The sequence below is a fragment of the Cottoperca gobio genome, chromosome 15 (assembly GCF_900634415.1).
Source record: "Cottoperca gobio chromosome 15, fCotGob3.1, whole genome shotgun sequence".
NCBI classification, from domain to species: Eukaryota; Metazoa; Chordata; class Actinopteri; order Perciformes; family Bovichtidae; genus Cottoperca; species Cottoperca gobio.
In genome coordinates this window covers 12,787,412-12,802,411 of record NC_041369.1, presented here as the reverse complement: position 1 = coordinate 12,802,411, position 15,000 = coordinate 12,787,412, and the positions used below count along the sequence as shown (strand labels likewise).

At 40.0% G+C, this 15,000-nt stretch overlaps 2 protein-coding genes across 2 annotated transcripts in view; one reads left to right on the top strand and one right to left on the bottom strand.

The window, feature by feature from the left end:
• The window catches only part of lrrc18a (leucine rich repeat containing 18a), a 2,133-nt gene extending 962 nt beyond the window's left edge, over positions 1-1,171 (bottom strand). Inside the window, exons 1-2 of the mRNA XM_029449336.1 lie at positions 1,073-1,171; positions 1-2 (exon numbers count right to left, since the gene is read on the bottom strand). The exon at positions 1-2 is cut by the window's left edge and continues 962 nt beyond it. The gene's annotated coding sequence lies outside the window, so the exon portion shown is untranslated. The remainder of the gene's footprint in view (positions 3-1,072) is intronic.
• Positions 1-13,840, top strand: part of wdfy4 (WDFY family member 4) — a 43,834-nt gene extending 29,994 nt beyond the window's left edge. Inside the window, 16 exon segments of the mRNA XM_029449337.1 lie at positions 2,295-2,337; positions 2,479-2,598; positions 2,698-2,821; positions 2,903-3,012; positions 4,304-4,454; positions 5,228-5,319; positions 6,522-6,701; positions 6,703-6,732; positions 6,843-6,963; positions 8,280-8,437; positions 9,256-9,414; positions 9,563-9,742; positions 9,989-10,171; positions 11,031-11,118; positions 11,771-11,900; positions 12,495-13,840. Of these exon segments, the coding sequence (XP_029305197.1) occupies positions 2,295-2,337; positions 2,479-2,598; positions 2,698-2,821; positions 2,903-3,012; positions 4,304-4,454; positions 5,228-5,319; positions 6,522-6,701; positions 6,703-6,732; positions 6,843-6,963; positions 8,280-8,437; positions 9,256-9,414; positions 9,563-9,742; positions 9,989-10,171; positions 11,031-11,118; positions 11,771-11,900; positions 12,495-12,558 (1,933 nt within the window). The 3' untranslated portion in view covers positions 12,559-13,840.
• The last annotated feature ends 1,160 nt before the right edge of the window (positions 13,841-15,000 follow it).

Here is a 15,000-nt window from a genome sequence, read left to right as displayed (position 1 = left end):
TACTGCAACAAACAGACGATTACCGAACAGGACACTTTAAAATGTTAGCTCAGCCTCAATTCTTCCCACAAGATGCTGATTTCCAATAATTCCCCTAATCTACACCACCACATAGTACTACAGCAAATAAATGTGATGTGTGTATGTTTACGTGTAAGTATGTGTGTGTGTATGGCTGATGTGATTTATTCAGATACAAGGGCTTATGTATGGCCCGGGGCAGGAGGGAAAGCATGCTCTCTGAGGTATGAGAGCTTGAGCTGTGTGTGAGTATGTTTCTGTGAGTGTGTGTCTGCAGTGTTATGTCTGCACTAGTGCGTGCTCACCCAGTGTTGCCCATGGGGGTGTTTAAGAGCACGACTCTCTAATTAAGGCTAATGCAGGGGAACAATAGGAGCGAGGCGACACTGGGTAATACAGCAAAAACAAATGAGTGCTGATGCTCCCTCACCGTTCAACGGATCGAGCTGTTTGGCTCTTTTCAGGCAAGGAAGGTGTGTGTGTGTGTGTGTGTGTGTGTGTGGGACATCCACATGCAAGTGTATTGACAGACATGCATGTACTGTACTACAGTACACGTGCGTGTCCACAAAGAGTCAAATCAGGACTTTGATAAATGATAGTTGGGGAGTGTTGGGAGTGTGTTGAGGGCTTCGCTCTTCTCCCCTCCCTGTCTAAAAGAGCAAGGTGTGTGTCTGTTTGCGTCTGTGTTACACCCCAAGGCCCTCTCGCGCCTCATTCATCATCCTCAGGATGAGAGAGGTTATCTAATGGTGCTTGTTCCCATTATAACCTCCTATAGAAAACTATTGCATGAAATTATTGCTTGCAATAAGATAACACATACTGGGCCAAATACAATGATTGATTTAGTGTAGTTTTATAAAATAATTTAGTCAGGAGTTATTGGACGAGGGGAGGAGTTATTGGATACACTTCAAGTAGCCCCTTGCCCTTTAAAAAAACATTTAAGGTTTGCATCCTTTTTTAATTTTTCAGTTGGTATTCTACTGTGTTCTTTTTTCTAAAACTTGTGCCTACATTTTCGACATGAATGAAGATTTGTACTCACCATATTTTATCTTCTGTTTTTCTGAGTTGACGTTCTTCAGTTTTAGGAACACACCAGCAGCTTTAGCTCCTGTGAACCAGCCATTCAGCTTGAAGCCCGTCACCCTTGTACCAAAAAGTCATAATGTTTTGCACAGCAACAAAACATAAAACACCTTCAAACTACATTTCCGATTTGGTCAGCATGTAGAAGTTGTATTAATAGTACCTGGTAATCCTATTTATGCGGCAGTGAAGTCAAGAGGAAAGATCAGGAATGCACCGTTTCTGTTTATCACCATTTCCCTCGCTCCCTACACCAAACAGGGAAAGTCAAGGTTCCTCTTGTTTAATAGCGTTACTTAGCAACTGGGGTGCTTGGCGCCAAGACTTTATTGCCATGTTACTGGCCACAGAGGGAAAAGAGATTTCAGGAGCAGTTGAATGCTTTCCTAGTTTAGATAGTTTAGATAGGTGTAACATGAGTAAAGTACACAAGTAAATGTTCAGCAATGTTGTCATTTAGCGCAGATGTTTTGTTTAGCCAAACACAAGGAAACCAGGTGTTTTGATTGAGCAGTTTTTGTACTCGGCAGTTTGTTTTAGAGAAACTTTCAAGTCTGTGCCTCTCTTTGAGTGACTGCCTATTAAAGGATCACCTTACAACATTCTTTGAACAAACACCTAACGCAGACTAAATGAAAAAACAGCTGGAGAAGAAACCATTTGTCTTCGCTAAGCGAAATATATATATATATATAAATATTAATTTTTCTTGGAAATCAGTGAACTGATCTGTGACATAAATTTGAAAGAAGTATATTGTTCCTAGTCTAACCAGTAATCATTAACTTCTGCATGTCATTTAAAAACTCACCGCAGAAGGAAAACATTACTTCCTCCTTTTTTAAATAACTCACATTTCTGATGGAGGCTAGTCAGACAAGTTACAGTGTAACTTAAAGTATATTTCCTCACAACATACAGCCAACGTGTGCTACATCCTCCACACTACTCACTATTCATGCTACAAAGTGTAGCTCACCTCAATCCCATAACTGCTCCTACAGCTGTGTACACACGGTTTCAGTTTCACTCACTCACCTCCACTGCTGCTTCAGAGCTCTGCTGTGTTACATTTCAACATGGGTTGCTAGGCAACAGAGCATGCAAAAAAAAGACTTTCAGTGATCAGCCTCCGATACTAATTCAAGGTATTATTTTTATTTGTTATTGTGCTTTAGGAAGACGCCTGTGGTGGAAAAGGCAGCCCTTGTTAAATGGCAGGTAATACAATAAACACAGCCCTTTTGTCACACTTGTTTGTGCTTCCAGATTAACTTGTCACTCCTTTGACATCAGTTGAGACTGCCAACATGTTGAACAGAGAATAGTATCTGTTTCATATTACTCCCGTCTGTCCTCCAGAAAGGGGAAATAAGTAACTTTGAGTACTTGATGCATCTGAACACCATCGCTGGGAGGACATACAATGACCTGATGCAGTATCCAGTCTTCCCCTGGGTCCTGGCTGACTACCAGTCAGAGGTTAGATCACACACAGTGACATCTTTGTCTTGAATAATGTAGGGTGGCGGGGTAATGAGAGTGTTACTTACAGGTTTGATTGATCTCTGTCCTTGATAGACGCTCGATCTGTCAAACCCTGCAACTTTCCGTGACCTGGCTAAACCAATGGGAGCTCAGACGGAGAAAAGGAGACAGATGTTCATCCAAAGATATGAAGAAGTTGAGAAAATTGAGGGTGAAGGTATGTTTTCAGCTCCAAACGTGTCATTCTTCTTTTGCTATTCACTGTACCTTTTTATTCAACACACTTTTACTTTTATAGGAAATATGTCTCCAAAATGCCACTACTGCACCCACTACTCGTCAGCCATCATCGTAGCCTCCTTCCTGGTCAGGATGGAGCCGTTCTCACACACCTTCCAGACACTGCAGGTTGGTCATTATATGCCCTTTAAAATGAGTAAGCTGCTATTGGATAAAATGATGCACCTGGTGGGGAGGTCAGGAAGAAGCATGGGCATGAATTGTTTGCTTATAATTTCCTTAAAACAAATGAATAAATCTACTCCTTTAGTTCAGAATAGCATAGAATTGAAAATGAAAGATTTATTTTCTGTTTGAACCCACTCTATTGTGCCATCACATCAATGCAAACATATAATACTGAACAATTAGGCTGTAAATCTTCACAGCACACATTTTCTCAGGACATTAAAAGGTCAATCATAAAAGCTTAGAATGATAGAAATTAATAATGTAGGTTTACTGAATGATGACAGACAGGATGAAGTGTTTCTCAATCCATAGCATTTAGCAGTCGAAGTGGTTTGTTGATGAATCAAAGACAATTTAAACCACTGACAGCTCCAGCACAAGATGTTCACTTAGTGCCACTTACTGTAGCAGATTAGAGTCTCGCACGCATGAATACATGCATACAAATATACCCACACACAAACGTTACAGGAAATGATAAATGTATAATATATAATTAAGGTCAAACTCTGAATATAATGTGCGGTCTAAGAAAAAGAAGGAAGTTCAGTTTCCACTAACCCGCAGGACCTTCTGCAAACCCTGTGCTCCAGATGGCCTTTGACATTCACCACTTCTTTCACTTTCAAACATAATCTGACTCTAATAAGAGATATTTTCAACACTCCAGATCCTGTTTCAATGCTGTTTTTAGTAGGAAAGCATATTATAAGAAGATTTTAATATATATGCAAATAATTACAGAAAGCATCTAAAAGAAACCAATGCAAATAGCCCAGATGTTACCAATTTACAATACAGCATCCAATTGATTATAATGAAAAGGCATGCATATTTGATAGTCAGAATAAGCAATAAAGATGTTAGTCTGGTGCCGTTTTTGTCTTCTGAAGCGCATAACGGGCGTGTAGTAATATCCATAAGTGGATTTACATCTCTAACCAAGTTTACCAGTATATATGCTATTTTCATTCATTGAGGTAATTGTTTTACTCTAAATTACATTCTCTCTCATGAGGTTTCCATCATAGATTATGGGATTTTACAGAAAGATGAAAAGCTTCCTTCAAATAGTAGCAAATATTTGCTGCTTACATAAAGCAATGAAGACTATAAAATATAGTTCACTGCACTGAATCAAGCAGACTTTATTAATAACGCCTGTTGCAAAGTTTGGTTCAGCAGTGTGCCGGGGGTCTGATGGTGTTGTGCCTCGTCTCCCCCGCAGGGAGGGTTTGATATCCCAGAGCGGATGTTTTACAGTGTAAAGAAGGAGTGGGAGTCGGCCTCCAGGGACAACACCGGGGACGTCCGAGAGCTGATCCCAGAGTTCTTCTACCTGTCTGACTTCCTGCTCAACTCCAACCACATGCAGCTGGGTCAGTCACACAAATCATCCTCTGTGTCTAAATAAATGACTGAAAGTATTTCCTGTTAAAACGTGTTGCCTTGTACAAGCACCTTGTGTTATGTGCGCAAAGAGTTTATATTTTTTTCTCGTTCTCAACAAATCCAAAGAAGTTACCCTAACCATCTTTCAGAACTTTCAAATGAGGGAACATATGTAACATATCTTTTTCTTTTATTTATGTTTTATAGTTTTTGGACAACACTAAAAATACACAATAAAAGTGTATGGCACAGAGGAATACCTTTCCATAGACTTTAATGGCAATAAGAAATATACCATATCGCCTGCTTTTATCCTTTAAAGGGCCACTATTGAGATTTCTCGTAAATAAACACAAATCTGTTTAGGTTCAGTGGTTTTTAAATGACCAAACCACATTGTACTGTCTGTATGTATTTATCCTAGAAGCCTTACAAACATGTATAATGCGTTCCCTTCCTCATAAATCATTCCTTATACATATACACAATTTTGAAAGAAAAACAAAACCTTTATTATTGACTATTAGGGATGTGAATTTGCATTACTCAGGTGCTAATTAATATACATGTGTCCTCGTCTGTCTGCTACACACAAGTTATATACAAGCAAAACGAGGAAGTATAAAACATTGATCCACGGTGCCACCGGTTGCAAAAAGAAATCTCCACAGGGTATCTTTAAACTCCTTTTGAAGGATGACACACAGTGATGTGATGTGACCCAGCATGCTGTATGTACTGTATATCCATCTCTCTTTAGGCTGCATGGAGGATGGAACCGCTCTGGGAGATGTGACGCTGCCTCCATGGGCGAAAGGTGACCCCCAGGAGTTCATTAGAATCCATCGAGAGGTCAGTGACCCCCGACCTCACCAGACTTAACCGTTACAATTGGCCAGTCTGGCTTATGACATGCAGGAACCTTTCCCATGAGACCTAATCATGTTTGTCAAAAATTAGCTGATGTATGTACACAGAAGATGCTCTGTTTCAGTATAACAAGTATCTACTGTAATGGTTGCAGTCAGTCTGTTTGTCCTCGTTCTTTCTTGCACAGTATAAGAGACGGATCTTATTCACAACAGGCACTGCCATATTCATTATATTCTCTGAAGGCCATCTTGTTTCGTTGAATTTGGTGCAGTTCAATTCTTTTAGTACTGACTGTTTTCCAATATAATGACCGGTTGTTTTTCTTATTGAGAGAATCTATGAAAAGGCGTGTATCTGAAGTTTAGATGACAGACGGTGAAGGACAACAATCCTGTTTAGCACTATGCAGGACAAGGCACAAGACTTTCCATAATGCCATTGTTTGTGCCAGCTGTTAATGTGCTGAATATGTTCCCTCTTTCTCAGCTCTTCTCTTTCCCTGTGTGGGGTTATTGTATATTGTATATTCTTTTTCTCTCTGATGGTCTGATTTCTTTAGTGATCTTCCTTTTTTTTTCCATTCCCGGGGCATCTATGATGGTTATCACTCTGTAATCTACTGAACTACTCATATTGCCCACCATTCTCATAAAATTAGTGACTTTAGAAGATTGTTTTTTCTTCCATAGACAAATTAACTCAGGACAATATGTCCTTGTTATGATGCCTTGTTTTTTTTCTTCAGTTTTCTGTTCTTCCAGGATAGGTTTATTAAGATTGTGTGCAAGGATACGCATGCTGGTCATAATGCCCACTTTTCCTTATTAACTCTTCAAAACTAATCTCTGGTTAATTCCACCCAAATCATTCTTTAATTCAAACATGAAGATACGCTCATAACACAGCTGTGCAGCTCGCTGCTGTTCCAGACTTCTAAATTGACTTTTGGAAGAAATCATACCTGAATAATTTGATTGGTTGTGCATTCTTGTAGAAGTTTCTTGTGTTTCTAAACTCTCATATTAACAGTTTGACTGATGGTTTCGGTCCCACTGTAATAACAATGAGCACTGCACTCCGCTGTATTTTAAGGCTGCACAGTGCATGTATAGTAGTTTTGTAACATTACTTGACTATGTGGTCTTAGTTTATGTCACAATCTCCCGCACTCTTTCCCTTAGGCCTTGGAAAGTGACTATGTGAGTGCCCACCTCCATCTCTGGATCGACCTGATTTTCGGGTACCGGCAAGAAGGCCCTGCTGCTGTAGAAAGTTTGAACACGTTCCACCCTTACTTCTACGCTAAAAGAGGCCAGCAGGATGCTAAGGACCCCCTCATCAAGAGCACAATCTTGGGATACTGTCAGCAACTTTGGCCAGGTTCCAAAACAGGTAAAAATAATAAGCTGAAGTGCAAAAGTACATTACATCCGGCTGTAGGTGCGTCATATTGTTTTTGAAAAATAATTGTTCTTCGTGAATCATCTGTGTCTTCCCCGTAGCTCTTCACCAAGCCACATCAACCTCGCAGTGGCACTAAGAAAGAAGGCCCATCACCACCCCATCTAACACCATTTTTCTTCAAACTGGATAAACTGAAGACCACTGTGCAGCCATTCAGAGGTACAGCTACACAATGCAATAGGCGAGCAGGCAGCAAGTAAGATATATTAATCTAAAAGGAATTGTTGGACATTTTGGTGAATTTGCTTTTTTGCTTTCTTTCCAAAAGTTAGATGAAAAGATAGATACCCCTCTCATGTCTGTGTGCTAAATATGAAGCTTGCAGCCTAGCTAAGCTAAGCACAAAGACTGGAAGCAGCCTGTCTCTGTCCGAAGGTAAAAACAAATGAGATATAACCTCAATATAACATTTTAATAATAATTTGTACCTTTGGACAGAGCAAACTTCCTGTCCTTATGCTACGCTAAGCTAATCAGCTGCTGGCTGTAGCTTCATATTTAGTGTGACCCAGGCTCAGCCAAAATGTCTATTCCTTAAATGAAAGTATAAAATTATAACACATAACATAACACAGATATTTCCAAACAATTAACATACGGCTATTTTTAAACAGAAATTCAATCCGTTATAGTGATCTGCATTTGTCTCTATTTTGTATTGTTATTGTTTGTATTGATGTCAATTATTCTATACAAGATGTGCTCAGGTCTCAAGAGGATCGTTGAAACAGAGCGAGAACGTCCATAGATTAATTTACACTATGAGGGTAGAAGGAGCTCTCTGTTAGCGCTACAATGTGGAGATGACTCTTCCGCTGAGCCCTACTTAATAATCTGAATATCCCTACAGGCCCACTGAGGGAGAGGAGATGAATCTGCGAATGCTCAGGGAGAGATTCCTGCATATTACATTTCATATTAAATCTTAGAGTGTCTGATCTGATCAATAAGCAGATAGAGATGAATAGGAGGAGGAACGCTAAAACTGGTGTAGACACAACTTCTTTCTGGGGATTTAAGAAGCAGAACTGGTGATAGGATATAATGATTTCTGCCTGTTCCTGCATGAATAGGTCAATTACAGGCACAATTACAGCTACTCTCTCACTGCCTCACCCTAATACACACACATACACGTACAACTTGTGCTGTCCAGGATGCAGGTGTCCCCCCAGGACAGAGCCCCAGCTTGTTTTAACCTGGGAATAGCTGTTTTAATTGCCCAATTTGGTCAATTTAATGAAATTCTTGAAGTGAATGAAGTTTACTGAGCTACCGAACTCTTTAATGTGATGTTATTGAAGAGCCATTATCTTTATTCGGCCAGGCAAGTTTGTTCAGGTACACAAAAGGCAGAATGAGGTCACTTTTAGTTTTTTATGATTTAACTGACAATTAAAAGAAAAAAACTGTATGTAAGAGACTTTCTTCCACAACTTCTTGCTGATGGTGTAACACTAAACTATATTCTGCAGAGCTGCCCCGAGGCCCAGTAGGTCAGATACTGTGTTTGGAGAAAGAAGTTATGGTCCTGGAGAGAAACCGTCTCCTCCTGTCGCCTCTGTTTGGCTGCTTCTTCAGCTGGGGCTTCCCTGATAACACCTGTGCCTTTGGAAACTATGCCACAGAAAAGGTATGTTTGTAAGCCTACACACTAGATCAGTTGTGTATTGTTTTTATTATTGCACAACATTCCTGCTCCACCCAGTTGCATGAATCAAATTTGAAATGAAACCATTGCCAATCCTATGCAGCCTCACAAAGTATAGATTTGTTTTAAAATGCATGAATTGGATCCATAAATCAATGAAACTTTAATAATAATCAATTTACTCCCTTTTTTAATTACATAGTGCTCAGTATCAGTTTTACACACATTTATAGAAACTGGATTTAACCTAATTAAATCACAGACATATGAACTCCCTCAGGTTGTGGGTAAAGCAACACACAGAGAGCTAAGCAGCATCAGCTGACTCTAACGTCACGCTCAATCTAAACAGTGAGGCGATCTTTATAATCTGCCAAAATGTCACTCACGACAGAGCGCTGCACAATGCTGCGGTAGCTGTTTCACTTGATTTCTTGACAGCTATTTAAATAGTGCTATGTATTTACCATAACTGGCAAAGCCATCTCGTGCCTTACACACTGCGTGTCTGATATCTGCCTGATGCCTTGCTTTCTGTTTTGTACGGCGTTTGAGGTGTTTAAAAACAATCCATATATGTACAATTCTGTAAAATGATATGTGAAGCATTACAGTGGATTACAAGTGTAAAATTAATATCTATATAAATTAACACATTCAAAAATAGTATTTTATCTTACGAGAGTATTACAAATACTAAACTGCAAAAACGTATCCTTAAACTCACTCCATCATAAATACCTTATGCACACATAAAGTCATAATAGTCTACGTATGTGTGTATGTGTGTTTTTCTCTAGACCTTTGCTGTGTGCGAGAGTTTGTGTGACTGGGGGGAGACGTTGTGCGCCGCCTGTCCCAACCCGACAACCATCGTCACTGCAGGAACCAGCACTGTGGTGTGTGTGTGGGATGTAGCCGTCAACAAGGACAAACTCACTCTCATGAAACTCAGACAGGTTGGTTTGTCTGCATGTCTGTTTGCAACATAACTTTAACAGTAACATCCAGAATGTATTTGCACACATACACACATACACACATACACACATACACACGTACACACATACACACTCAGAATAAAACTGACCCCATTTTCCTTCATAGCCGTTATACGGTCACACAGACTCGGTGACATGCCTGGCTGTGTCTCAGGTCCACAGCATGATAGTAAGTGGCTCCCGTGACCTCACCTGTATCCTGTGGGATATGGAGGAGCTAAACTACGTCACCCAGTTGGCAGGACACACAAGCACCATCTCTGCACTGGCTATCAATGAACTCACCGTAAGTCCCCCTTCTTGATCTCCTTTGTATTCTCTACCTACGCTCCTCTGGAAATCTCTCTTTTTCTTCTGTTCTTTGTCATTTGTGGCTCACATGTTGTTCCCCTTCATTCAGCACACATGAGGAAGAAAGCGTTCTCCTTGTTGACAGCTTGCATATCCTTTTTGTGTGTGTTTTGCTTTTTTTGTGCATCTCTGCGAGTATGTTTGCACACATGGGCGTCAACACCATTTTACTCTGTCCAAGGGTGAGATTGCGTCATGTGCTGGACCTCTGCTCTACCTGTGGACCATGAAGGGTCAGCTGTTGACCCGCACCGACACTTCCTGCGGGCCTCGGCCAGACGTCCTGTGTGTCAGCTTCACACAGCGATACGAGTGGGATGCCAAGAACGTCATCATCACTGGCTGTGCAGATGGCATTATACGCGTGAGTGTTTGTACACGTGTTAAAATAGTGTTACTACAGGAAAAAGGAACACGTTTGAGAGTTTGGGCTTTATGTCTTCTTTCAGACTAGTGGAAAGAAAACATCCAAAATACACATTTAGTGTACTACACTGTCTATTTGCGTCTGTAGATTTCTCCTAAATTTACCAAAAGTTAGCATGAGATAATGCCTTTGCATATTTAAGCATAACATTTCACCTGTAGTGTCTTGCAAAATGTATGGAATTGTTTTGATTACAATGTTCAGATTACTTTTCTGGAAATGTATGCAAATAAGCACATATTTATTAAGATAATGCCTCTTTTGCATGTTAAAACATACAATTTCAGACAACTTGTAACACAAACAATTATTGTTTTAATGCAAGTAATCAACAGGGGAAGTTTCGTGGTGATATCTATAAGTTTGTTTATTTTTGCACCATATTCACCTGTAGTGTCTCCCCTTAAAGTCACTGTCTGGCAGCTCTTTATAGGACTAATAGATCAGCACGGTTTCTTTGTTTTTATACAGTATACTGTATTCAAATGTAGCAGTCATTACTCTGCTATTAGCCTTGCAGGTAGCAGCTTGGATGTCCATCAAGATATTAATAACGGCGTTTGTGTAGGATTAATATGAGCGCATACGGCCTCTCTGCAATCAAAGCTGCAAACTCTAAATTGGGCTTCACTTGGGTGCCCATGCCACATGCACAACACACACACACATATGTTATTATTACTTTATTATTACCTTGAGTTATGGGGGTGTGTGCGCACGCTGGTGCTTATGTGAGTGTTTGTTATTATGTTGAATTATGTCTGATTTTGCTACTCGTTATGTGTCTCTCATACAGATATGGAAGACAGAGTACACCAGAACACAATTACCTGGCCCTCCAGAAGAGCCTGTGTCCCCAGGGCACGACCGAGCAGAGAGAGACGGTAATGTTACTGGCAGTAGGATGGGATATGCATATAGGTATTGTATTTTTTAACAACGCGGATGATGGAAGTGGCTGACAGTCGCAAAACTGTGTGAATGACTAAGAAGCAACCACACAAAAGGAAATGCTTCTTGTGTTTCAACAAGAACCCCATCGCGGTCTAATTAGATAAATCCTTAAATGTGAGATGATTATTTTTAACCGCTCATCTCAGAGCTAGACAGACGAGAGCTTGTAATGCTTACCCCATCCCTCACTAGCATTATGGCTAGCAGGAATTATGTTGTTATAAAGTTATTAAACATAGAGGCAGTAAACACTGATGAGTAATTCTGCTGACGTGTGTGTGCGTGTATAATTTAGAAAGCAATAATACCCAGATCCAATTTGGCATACGTTGGTTACAGCCTCCCGTCACCTCATAGGAGTATTATGCCTGGCAAATTACATTGAGGCGAGTCTTTACGTAACGCTGAAGCATTTATATTCCAGGGATTTTTCTCCCTTTGACGTCCTGCTGACCGCAGATAAACACTGCCTTGATGCACTTTATATTTTTTTAGTGGGGACCGCTGGGTCAGCGTTGCAGACACCTGCCCTGTGATTTAGTGATTAATGGGGGTTGATGTATTCTCATGATGTATCCACAGTGAGCAGCTCATGCCAGGTTAAAGGCTGGGAGAGACATCTGGTTTTATGTCAAGAGCTGAAGAGAAGTCGGGCGGTGTCGCGGTGCCGCAGCAAGAATAATCCGGCCATCACAGCGCTGTCCATATCCAGGTACAGTAAAGATCATGCTCACAACACAGAGGAGGGATTTAGTTTACATTTAACTCTTTGTTCTTAAGGCGAGACACTACAGAAAAAACATAATTCAGAGCCTGATTTATATCACATTTTATTCTTCTTATTTATTCATTTATTTTGGCTGTAGACGGTGTTTTCTGATTTATGGAGTGATACAAAGAGATGATCCCCCATGTAAAAACATTTGACTCTTATATGTCAACAAAATGAAACAAGAATTCTGAACCTGGCTTAATCCAATGTTCAGATTTCTGTTCCGGATCAAATGAGCAAATATTTAATTGGATAATTCCTCATTTGCATATTTAAACATAACATTTCAGAAAACTTGTAAAGACAAAACCATAATCGTCTTAATGTAAGTCATCAACCCCGGGAAGCTTTTAATGCGATATCTATTAGTTCAATCTAATTTGATTTCTATTTCAAAACTAATACACTTGTGGAACTAACTGATTGGAAACGTACTCTCACCAGCTCTGCCTCACATTGTATGTGCAACACATTTACATAACCTCGCTGATTTGCAACTATCTTCATCATTTAAGCACGCTCTGTTCTGTGCAGGAGCCATGCTACTCTGTTAACGGGCGACGCCTGGGGCAGAGTTTTCACCTGGACCTGTGAGTGAGAGGTGGCAGCCTTTGAACACAATCATGCCTCCAGCCACCATTTCTACACAGCCTGTGTCCTCTCAGAGAGACTCTGACGCAGAAACTCCATCAGTGTCTCAGGTCGGACACCAGCTGAGCAGTGTGACCTGCTGTATTTTAGTTTGGCTCAGGCGGAGAACTGTTATTTAATCTCCTACATAGATATTTAATTCTGTGTTTTTCTTTGTAAATACTGAATCTTGACAAATTTAAATAAAACTATTCACATCTGTTTGCATAAATCTTCTCTCTCTGTGATTTTCATTCTGACAGAACTCTGGGTTGGCCGGGACTTTTTATTTATTTAATTTCATCTGAGATCCACAAAGGTAAAAAGCGGAAGGACTCTGGCTAAACTTCTCCAGAACTGCTGCTTGAGTGTGCACAAGAAATGTGACGGGAAGAGCGAGCGTTCAAAAACTCAATCATGGAATTGTGCGAAGGATGAACCAGAGCGTGCATGCTCAGCGAGCGTTCCCTGAGTACTTAATAGTGTCGTCAAGCTGGAGCAAAACTTCTCTCACAAACTGCAAGCATCCATAAACATAAAGAAAATACAGCATATACACGTCAGCATTTTGTGCTGAGAGTTGTCGTGTTTTGCTTCGCTACATGTTTGTGGTACGAACAATTCAGGATGTTTAGTTAGTTGTGAATAGTTTAGCTTAGCTTTGTTCTTTTTCACAATGTGTTTTCAATCTGCTTTGTAATGTGACATTTACGAGAATTTTGAGCATTTCACTGCTTTTCCATTTGTGGAAGTTTACAAGTCAAGTGTTTGTGTTGTGGATGATGTAAAATGTGTTTGGGTCTTGCTGAGGTATCCTTTCTGCTTGTCACAGCTGTTTGTGTGTTTGTTTATGGCCAACAAAGGACAAATGCTTTTTTCGCCACATCAGACCCCCGTGTAATCACTGTGGACCCGTCTGGAGAGAGACAGTATGAAACTTAACCCTTTCTAAACATTGGGCCTTATTCACCGACCGGTTTAAAGAAGAAATGTCTTCTTAAAACCAACTTGTGCAGTTTTCACAAGGATTCTGTCATTCATCAATGTGTTCTTATGTGTTCTTAGGTAACAGATTACACACACACACTCGAGTATGTTCGCACAGTTCTTAATTTTACAGGTGTAAAATGTATGATTTAAAATTACAATAATATTTTTATCATTTACAACATTTTTTAAATAAGTTTCCATATTTTACAAAGCATTATGCTCTTTTAAAATAAATAAATATAGACTACACTAACACTTCAGCACAGAACAAGTAATCTCATTCCATGCGTCTGTATTGTTGTTTTATATCCACTATTGAAGCTCGTTTGGCGTTCACTTCCTGCAGAAGTTCCTCCGCTTCAGAACTATTGTGTTATTCTAGTGCTCCACCCTCATTACACTTTAATTTGGTCATTCTTGACTAAATTCTCTCAACTTTTCTTTTTAATTCCTGCGGTCTCATGGCCCTGCAGTCTCATGCGCTTTCAATTTAGAAGACAATAGAATTCATCATTATAAGATACAACAATTCTGTGGTTTAAATACATGACATGAATCGACCTATACTTTTCTAAGGACTTTACTTAACAACAAGTTTAATAAAAATTCTCATACATCAATGCACTGTATATATAAATTGCCGTTTTAAATAATGGTAGTGTAGATTGTTTAGGTTTTGGAGGCTTGCTTTGTTTCTGTGTCCCCCTTTCTTTCTTGCTCTCTCATACACTCCTCTCTATCATAAAGGAAGAGGTCTCTCTCTTTAACCTTTGTGTGTGTGGCTAATTGTGCTAAGTGGAGTAGCTTAATAGAGTGGAAAATAGTCCTCATAATTTTCCCAGAGAGCGAGCAATGACCTTCTCTAAAGCTAACGGCCATCTCCATTCTCTCTACACCGCTGGTTTTATGATATGAAATGTCAAACCATTGGGTTCCTCAAAATAATTAAATCAAATAAATTATTGCACCTAGGCAGAACCATCTTGTAGCCTAACCCAATTATAATGCACTGTAAAGCTAATTATTAACCATGATTACAATTAGTCTAATTTGAATAAATGTAGTCATTAGCGGGTTCATCCTAGTCAGTGAGCGTGAACTGTGGGGGATGATGGTCTCTCTCTCGATCTCTCCCCCTCACTGAGAGAAGTGTGTGCATGTGCATCATTCTCTTTCTGCATGCACCTCTATCTTCATCCCATTTCTCACACACTGACCTTCACAGAATGGCCTACACCCTTCACCTTTCTTGGGTACTTGAGCGTAATGCGTGCTGCTCCCAGGATTCATAGTCGCTATTTATGCCTGAGCTGTGTTGATCTACTTCCAAATCAGAAGCAGAAGACTCCCTGTCGGTCCCTTGTGTCTCCTTCCTAGAAAGTCTCAATCTAGATTGCAAGCAATAGTTTTGCAGGTGAGG